This window comes from Artibeus jamaicensis, unplaced genomic scaffold (assembly GCF_021234435.1).
Source record: "Artibeus jamaicensis isolate MK-2021 breed Jamaican fruit bat unplaced genomic scaffold, CSHL_Jam_final contig_477, whole genome shotgun sequence".
NCBI classification, from domain to species: domain Eukaryota; kingdom Metazoa; phylum Chordata; class Mammalia; order Chiroptera; family Phyllostomidae; genus Artibeus; species Artibeus jamaicensis.
In genome coordinates, this window is record NW_026521854.1 from 3,814,162 (window position 1) to 3,822,773 (window position 8,612).

The following is an 8,612-nucleotide window of genomic DNA, read 5'->3' on the forward strand; positions in this document are numbered from 1 at the left end:
CGGACTCCGAGACTGCAGTTGCAGGAGAACCGAACCCTGCGGACAGATGGCCATTTCTGGGAGGTGGGGTGTGTCTGCCTCAAGCCAATGACCCCAGTCCTGCCCTTCTACTGAGGGCACCATACACACACACCACCCCTCCATCCTCTGGGTGCCCACAGACTAAGCTTTTCCCTTTTCTCAATTAAAAAACGCTAGGAACCTAACAGGTGTAATAAGACGAACTACCACAATATTTAGGATAACAGTTATGCTAAAAATTTACAGAGTTCTTATGGACTTTTCCTTTAGTTTTCACGACAGTGCTGCTGTCGCAGCAGGTCAGGAATTAGTGTCCTCTCAGGTATGAAACCTAAGAGGCCTTGGTGAAATGACTCACTCCAAGTCTTGCTGCTAATCACTGGCCATTTTAGTCCCCATTACCAATCCCAGTCCCCCCTTTCCCCGGAGACCTTCCCACCATCCCTCCAGTCCAGTGACCCTCCAACATCCAAATCCTCCCCTTCCCTAGTCATGTAACATTCACAAAGCACTTTGAGACAGTTTAATCTCATTTAATCCTCATAACAAGCTGGTGAGGTAGGTAGGTCAGGCATCATGATACCATTTGGGAGATTAAGTGGGAAGCTACAGCTCAAAAAAGTTAAGGGACTTTGTCCAGGTCTAAAAGCTAGTATGGGCCTCCAGTTTCAGCTCTGGTGTGTTAAGGCTAGTAAGGAGCAAGGCAGGTAGGAATAGACCCTGCTGGTTACTCTGCTAGTCCCCATGTTTTTCTGAACCCTCCCATTCCTGGTGCAGTCTTCAGAGCCACAGCTCCATGGACTAGACTAAATGTGGAGACAGCCGAGGCAGTGCCCTTCTCTGTGCTGGGGCTTCCCACGCAGCGATGAGGAGAAAAGCAGGGCTCCAGGACCAGCAACTGTGCACTGAGGCATGAAGGTCAGTCAGTTCCCTCCCTCTGCAGCTACCTCACCCAGAAGACCAGCTTTTTGAGTGTGATTCAGGAGAGCTGGCTGGATCCAGTCAGTTCACAACTGCGACAGTCTCACAGAGATCTGTGCATGTATCGTTTTGCATACAGACATATCTGCAGCAGGTTGGGCCCCGACACATCACCATGCCAAACACGCTCCAGGGGTGCCTGAGGAATTGGTTCCCATTGTCTAGGCTCAGGGATTTCTGGCAGCTGAGGAGGTGCCCAGGGGCTGCCACACCTTGGGGTCTCTCGGGGAACCCAGGCTCCCCTGCCAAGCTGCTCAGAAGAGAAGGACTCAGCCCTCACCTCAGAGAGAAGGGCAAGCGTTGGCAGTTTTCTCTGGCAGTGCCCCAAAACAGCGACAGGGCAAAGAAGAAGACTTCACTGCACACCCCTCCACACAGGGGCACACCTGCATCAGGTCTCAGCAGACAGAAAGGTTTTTTGCTCGTTGCTTCTTCACCACTACCGATGGCATAAATGTCTTCTGGAGGGGGCGACATGGAGGTCTTTCAGGGAAGTCCCTTGACCCAATCCTGCGGAAAAGGCAAGGTGGCCTTAGGTGAGGAAAAGGAAACGAAGGTGGCAGTAGCCCCAGAGTGGGTTGGGAGCTGGCATGGTACTTCCTTTCCCTGGAGAATTATTCAGTGCAACTGCCCCCCATTGTCCACTGTGGCCCCTTTTGTCTGTGCCCCCACCTTGCTTGCCCAGCACACCGGGAAGGTGGCCTAAGTTTCGGCTTTGAGGGTCGAGGATTTGCAAGGCTGGCAGGAGGAGATTTCCCACATTCCGGTCCTGGCTCTGCCACTGATGCCCCATGTGGCCTCGGGAAGGTGACCTCCCTCCCCAGCCCAGTCCCCAGCCTCCTCATCTACCAGTGAGAAGCCTGAACTACTTTGTTTCTTCCAGCAGCCCCTCCGAGACTATGCCACTCAGATCGCAGAGGAACCACGAGAACCAGCAGTACAACCTCAGCGTCCCGGTTCATCAGGCTCCTCCACGCCCTCACCCGGACTGAGCCATGGCACTCACCTGGAGTCAGGGCCATGAGGAGGGGTGGGGGGCCCAGGGTGTTGAGAGCTCCTCCAGCGAATCCCATTGAGAAGGACCTTGACCTTGTTCCAGTGGGAGAGATCCCGCTGAGCAGAGAATGAGGGAGTCACCACAGAGCCCCACCCCACAGCACGTCTCATACTGCCACAGACAGCTGTCACCACATCCAGGAGAGGTCACCTGCTCCAAACAGGAATTCCCTCCTTTTCCCGGTTTCCAGCCTTTACTGTATCCACACATGCCACCCATCCTCACCTCCACTTGTCACCCATCCTGCACACACCCATCACCCACCTTGTGACTCCGGGAGCATGGAAAGTCATGAGCTGGGCCTGTGGGGGCCTCTGACAGCCCAGAAGGCTGGGCACTGGGCATCGCCCCCTTCGGGAGTGAAGGTCTTTTTGCTCCTTCAGAGAGAGAATCCGGTGACCCAGGTCCAAGAACAGGAACACACCAGTCAAGCCCGGGGCTTAGGGGGTCTGCCTGGGGCCCCAGACCAGCAGGACTGGGAGGGAGCCTCAGTCGCCCCACACCTGTCTCCTCTGTCTGGCTGAGCAACTCACAGGACCCGTGTACCCCACTGCCTGGGGTGTGAGAAGGTGGAGGCAGAGGCACCAGGGTCGGCTCTTCCTCAGCAGGGTCCTGTGTGCAGAAGAGAAGGGCACTTGGGGCCTGAGCAGAGACGAGGCTGGCCCCTGGTGCCAGGGGCCCCACCCTCCTGAGCCTCCTCAACTCACCTGTCCCCCACCACCAGCACCACATGGCTCACTCACCCCAGGGAGCCTCTGAGTCTGCAGCTGCAGGTGGAGTTGCTGGAGCCTCACCATCTGCTCCAGCACTATGCACAGGTGTTCCAGGTAGCGAAGACCCTGTCCTGGGAGGCAGGCCCAGGCTTCAGGCCCCACGCCCCTCACCTGTGGGACATAGTGAGGGAGGGGAGACTTGAACTCAACCAGACTCCCACCCTTGGTGGCCATCAGATGGGGACAGAACAGGCAGGGAGAGGAGGACCATGCACCCAGCTGGCCTCCCAATGCCCAGCCACCCACGGCACCAGGCAAACCTCCTACCAGCCCACCTCCCCATGGCCGGGAGTGGAGTGAGACAAGAAGCTGTGACACACCCATCAATTAGGGACAGGAATGCCCCACCCCAAGAGAGAGCTCTGGGGAGAACAGTTGGGGGGCCCCACCAGCCCCAGTGTGAGAGGACCATGTCCACCCACTCTTCACCCAGCAGAGAGTTGGCACTCACCACCTCTGTTTCTTCTGGGCCTGCCTCTTGGTCAGTTTCTGCACTGGTGGCCTGCTGGTCTCTTGCTCCAAAAAGGGGCACTTCGTGCTGAGGCTTCCTTGTCATCTTTGAGGAGTGGCGGTGTTGTGACAAGCTGACAGGCGAAGTTGGGAGCTGGCTGGACCGATCCAGCACCTGCTCTAGCTTCTGGCTGGCCAGGAGCCGGCCCAGGTGGGCAGGAGGCTCCATGGGCAGGGCCAGAGGCTCTGGGCTCCCCACAGGCTCAAAGTCCAGAGCTTCTTCAGAAAGGCCCGGCGAGGTGGTCTGAGAGCTGTCCCCAACTGCCATCTCCACTCCGGAGTCCCGGGAGGCCAGTTTGAGAAGTGGCACCTGACCCCGGAGACCCTTCACCTCGCCGTCCCCCTTCCATGAGCCCAGTGAGCACCCCTGAGAGGCATCCAGGATCCGTCTGTAGGTGCTGGTGACTCCAGGCACAACACAGCCCTGGGCCAGGTTCTCGCCAGCTCCATCTGCAAAGACAGTGGGAATCAGGCTGGGGAGGCGGCCCCTGCACCCCCAGCATTCCTGGCAGCTGAAACATTCCCTGGGGAGGAGTGTCCTGGCCAGGCGGAGCCTGGCCAGCCACAGCCCTGCCTGGCCCTGTTTGCAGGGCTGTCTTTACAGCAGTAATTGTTAGTGATCACACCCCTGGAACTGGCCGTGGGGTGGGCCGCTGGAAAGAATTTCCTCTTCAGCAGCTCCTGGATGGCCTGTCTTCCTCTGAGGGGCTGCTTTCCTCCTGGGAGCCCTTGAGCTCCTGCCCCTGGGGTCTGCCTCTGACCAAGTCCTAAGTGTGGGCGCTGGAGCCTCTTCCCCCGCTCCCAAAGGGGAGTATGACTGGGCACCCCACCTCAGGAAGGGGGAGCGACACAGAGACGTGCAAACAGGCATCAGGGTGCTAGGTGAAGTCCCTCGTGGGGGGGTAATTAAAAATAACAACAGCTACAACCATTTTGGGTTTTTGTTCTTTTAAGTGAGAAACAGTGAAGATTTTGTGGCGAGTTGAAGACAAAAAAAAAAAAAAGAAGAAGAAAGGGAACTGGGGTAGGGGCAGGGGGACACGTGTCCTTGTCACCTATTAACTATCACCTGGGTGCCAGGCCCTCCTACCCTCCGGGTGCCTGAGTGTCACTGACGACTGAGAAGCAGAGGCTGGAAAGGGTGGAGGACGACCCACACATCCCAGCCGGCCACGCAGGGAGCCAGGTGCCAAGCCTGGCCCCTGGGCAAGGAACTGGGCCACGAAGCCCACCCTGGGGTGCCTGTGGAGAGAGAGAGGTCCGCCGCCGCGGAGGGGGCTTTCGGAACTGCGGGCAGGGGTAGGGGCCGGGGCCGGCGGAGAAAGATCCAGATCGGGAGGTAGAGGGAAGTGGCCCCGGAGGAAGTGGGATGGAGGTGGTGACTGAATTAACGCCCAGACTCCGCGGGTTTCGTGTGCGAGATACAGTCACTCCACCCGTCCAAAGGGAGCCCACGAGGCGGCCGCGGCGAGGGCGGGCACCCCGAGCGGGTGTGCGGGGTGGGGTGCGGTGGGGCGGGGCGCTGGCGGGGGTCAGCGCTCCAGAGTGGGCGCTAGGGCAGGAAGCTCTGCGCTTCTGGGGGTGGGCGACTCACCCCGGCCGCCCAGTGGCTCCACTGCGAAGACGCGCCGCCGGCCCAGCATGGCCCCGCTCGGCCCCGACCGCTGCGGCGGGACGGAGCGCTCCTCGCCCGCGTCCCCTCGCTGCTGCTGCGCCCGCGGCTTCGCTGCTGCGTCCCGACCCCGTCCCTGGGCGCGGCCCGGGCCACTCCCAGCAGGGGGTGGAGCGAGGCCGGACGGGGGGTCGCAGGTGTGAAGGGAACGGGGTGGGGGTGGGGGGCTGCACGCGGGGCCACGTGTGCACGGGCGGCTCCCCAGTGCGGGCTGGGCGCAGAGAAGGACCCTGATCCGCTCTCCTTCGGACGCTGATCCTCTGCGCTTCAGGCTGGGGCAGCCCACCGCGGCCTGAGGTCGCTTTTGGTCTGGTTGCGCAGGGTCACTCTGTCCGGTTCACACGCGGAGTCTGCCTTCCTGCTGCCCAGATGAAGCCGACGGGCGGGGACTGGACCAGAGCGCGGAAGGAAATGGAGCCCCACGTGCTGGCCGTGGGAAGGCCGCTGACCGGGGCGCAGACGTCCGTCCCTGCGCCCCCAGCTGCGTGCCTGGGGCACGTCACTCCGCCCCTCAGAAACTGGCGCGAGAAAAGGGGGAATGATCTCTGCCCAGAGGGAAATCCTTTCCGACGGCTCCAGAACACCTCGGCTCTGAGCTCTGAATCCCTCCTCTTCCCCTCCATCTTCCTCACCCCGGGACCCTACAGCCGGGGGCCGGGTGGGACTGCAGGACTGGGGAAGACGTGAGCCAGGGAGGCAGGAGCGGCCTGCAGGTGGGGCAAGCGCGACCGGAACAGCTTCCCTTTCCCCACTCCGGCCTCTCTTACCCACTCCACCCCGCGACCCTCGTCCCAGGGCCCGAGAGGGGCCGGGGGTCCAGGCAGCTGCTGAAAGAGACACAGCCTGGTGATCAGATGGCTGGTGGCCTCTAAGGAAACCTCAACCTCCTGAGGAAGGTGACCTGGCTAGAAAAACCCCAGCAGGCCCCAAATACCCTGAAAGCAGACCAGGGAGCTGGTGGACGTGCAGACCGGCACCTGACCCTGGGGGGAGGGGCTGGGTGGACCAGAGTTGGCGCCTGGGAGGAAGTGGCTGTTTGCTGGGAGGGACGGATGTCTGCCCACCCCTTCTGCTCCCAGCTCCTTCGGACCCTTTCTCAAACACTCTGTGCAGGAGCCTTCATCAGAGAACCACAAACTACAAGATGCTAACTTTTTAAGGTCATGAAACAGGCCTACAGCCAAGCCCAGGAAGGGAAGAATGATAGCCAGGTGCTTGAATTGCCAGCTCTTCTTAATACCTGATTCCCAAGCTAAGCAAGCCCTTGCCCAGTAGCCCTGGGTCTTCAGGTTGACTCCTCCTGGCCTATCCTGGGCAGCATCCGCTCCCCACTCCTCTTTCCCACATACAGAGAGGGAAGCAGAGAACACTGGGCCTGGCAGGAACTGCTTTATGCAATTCAAATGGGATGTGCGTACCAAACCCCCAGGCCCCGCCAGACCCCGCGCCAGCCCTGCCGCGGTGGGAGGGTAGGAGGGCCGGCCAATCAAGTGGCTTCCTCCCTCCAAAGTGAGAAGGTGGGGAGGGAAGAGAGGGAAACTTTGCCAGATCTCGCCCTGAATTTGGAGAATGTGGGGCCAAATTCCAAGCAGCGGTCTCCTCGGTGACTCTGGGCAGGAATGCATCTGAACAGGAAGCCAGCCAGCAGGAATGCAATGTCTCAGCACAAGGCTTTGTGCGGCCTCAAAAGAAGAGCCCCCCTCCACACACACCCCCAATGCACACTCCCCTCCAGGCCATGCCTTTCCACCCCACCCCCAGGCAGATATGCCAGCCCCCTCATGGTGATGGGGATACCTTGGGGGTGGGGCACACGCTTCCCTCCCATCTGCCTTTTGCTGCCCTGCCTGGCAGTGTGCCCCAACAGGACCACCTCTGCGGCGCTCCTTCACCTGACAACTGCAGGACAATCATCTCCCCACGGGACCACCGGCACAGCCGAGAACCTGGGGGCAGCTCCTGCCAGACTAGAGATGGCTGGGAGCCGCGGTGCCCTTCCTGGGGGCCCAGGGGGCTCCCTCTGGTGCTGGAGGGGCCAGAGCACCCCCACCGCAGACAAGTCAGAAACCCAGGAGTCTGGCTCCAGGTTCTTTCAGAGGGCCCCTCCCCCCCCAGACCAGTCCCTCACCCTTCCTGCCCTCGTTTCTTCATGTATAGAGAGGGTGACAACAGCAGTGCCCACCCAACTGTGACCATTGGACTCACACACTTTAGCCTCCCTGGCGCTTTACTTATCCAGCTGTGGAACTTCGGGAGAGTCCGTTTCTCACCTCCAGCTGAAGGGGGCAGTGTCACATTCTCTCTCGGGCCTCTGCTAACTTGAATCTGTCACCATTTCTGAAGTCATTATCCCACAGGCAGAGGGAGGGCGCACGGCACTGTTCAAACTGCAGTTGCATGACCGGGTGGTCTCCCTCGCCCACTGTCTGGGTCGGCCCCAGGCTTTTGTACTGACAAATGGGTTTAGCTAATAACTCCATCTTCCAAAGCAGTTTTTCCCCAGCTTCCGCTGGCTGTGTGGCTGTGGAAAGCTCTGGAATTGAAACGTGCAGGGCCCCTGGTAGGGGAGCTGGCTGCCACAACTGGGGAGGTAGATTTGAGCTTGAACCCACCCAGCCTTCAAAAGGCATTCAGCCACTGGCAGGCAGGCCCACCTCGCAAGGGTCTGCACTCCCTGTTTGTGTTTCTCTGCTCCTGAGAACACCGCTGGTCCCAAGTGGTTTGCTATGGATGGGGTCTCGCCGCATTAACATTCCAACCCACTCTGTCACTTCCAGCTTGTCACTGCACTGCTCAAAATGTTCCGACTCTCCCAAGAGCCTCCAGGTGAAGTTCAAACCCTTTCCCACAGCATTCAAGGCTCCAATCTTCCTTTGTAAACTTATCTCAGCACCCCCTTCAGCGACTGCCCTAAACTGAGCGTTCCACTTTCACCTGCCCCCTCACTGGGCATTTCCCTCCTCCACTTGTCCCAGTCCTATTCATCCTTCCACACGGAGGGCCCCTGCGCTTGGGTGTTTCACATTAGCTCTTAAGCACTCGCTGTCACAGAGTGTTATTTCATTCACGCAGGCTCAGTTGCTGCCACTTGACTATTATGTTCAGGAAAGCAAGAAACGTGCTATATCTTTCTGCATTCCCAAACCCAGACATTTCCAGAGGAGCCAATTCCACTTTGGTAAGCCTTCTCCCCGCCACAGGCTACACCTGACACTAGGTGGCGCCACGGTGGCTATCCCCCTAGAGACCAGACGCTCTGGCCAGACTGACTGAGCCACAAGAAAGCCTTGATCTTTTCTACGAAAATAAAGGCAGCCATCCAGGCAAAAGGTGAGACAATTATATCAAGGTGTAAATTATATCAACAGGTGCCTGAGGAGGCAACACAGTCTCTGCCAAGATTCCTGCCAAAACGAGCCAGATAGCACAAAGCACTCTCTGAAGCCTGTCTTTGATCTTTACCGTGAAAATAAAGCTGAGGCTGCTGCCCATCCCTGACTTGGGGCAGGGTGAGTCTGGAGCACCCAGCAGCACTGTGCACCTTTCTGAAACGGATTAGAACAGGTGGGGGGCAGTTGACTGAAGCCAAAAATCTGGC

General features: G+C 59.2%; 1 protein-coding gene across 2 annotated transcripts; it reads right to left on the reverse strand.

The window, feature by feature from the left end:
- Positions 1–530: 530 nt before the first annotated feature.
- Positions 531–5,085, reverse strand: CUNH8orf58 (chromosome unknown C8orf58 homolog). Of its 2 annotated transcripts, none has more exons than XM_037152830.2 (6): positions 4,937–5,085; positions 3,284–3,792; positions 2,803–2,943; positions 2,324–2,671; positions 2,009–2,115; positions 531–1,512 (listed from the first exon to the last, which is right to left on the reverse strand). In XM_037152830.2, exons 1-6 carry the CDS (start codon positions 4,983–4,985, stop codon positions 1,401–1,403), a joined length of 1,266 nt encoding a protein of 421 aa, XP_037008725.2. In that variant the 5' UTR covers positions 4,986–5,085; the 3' UTR covers positions 531–1,400. The 2 variants fall into 2 exon arrangements, with proteins under 2 accessions (XP_037008725.2, XP_037008723.2); XM_037152828.2 differs by having other exon boundaries at positions 2,767–2,943.
- Between the last annotated feature and the right edge of the window lie 3,527 nt (positions 5,086–8,612).

Coding starts and splice junctions, on each gene's coding strand:
- CUNH8orf58 (XM_037152828.2), bottom strand. CDS start 4,985: ATGCTGGGCCGGCGGCGCGTCTTCGCAGTGGAGCCACTGGGCGGCCGG. Junction 2,672..2,766: donor GTGCTGGTGGTGGGGGACAG/GTGAGTTGAGGA, acceptor TTCTGCACACAG/GACCCTGCTGAGGAAGAGCC. Junction 2,116..2,323: donor CATGCTCCCGGAGTCACAAG/GTGGGTGATGGG, acceptor TTCTCTGCTCAG/CGGGATCTCTCCCACTGGAA.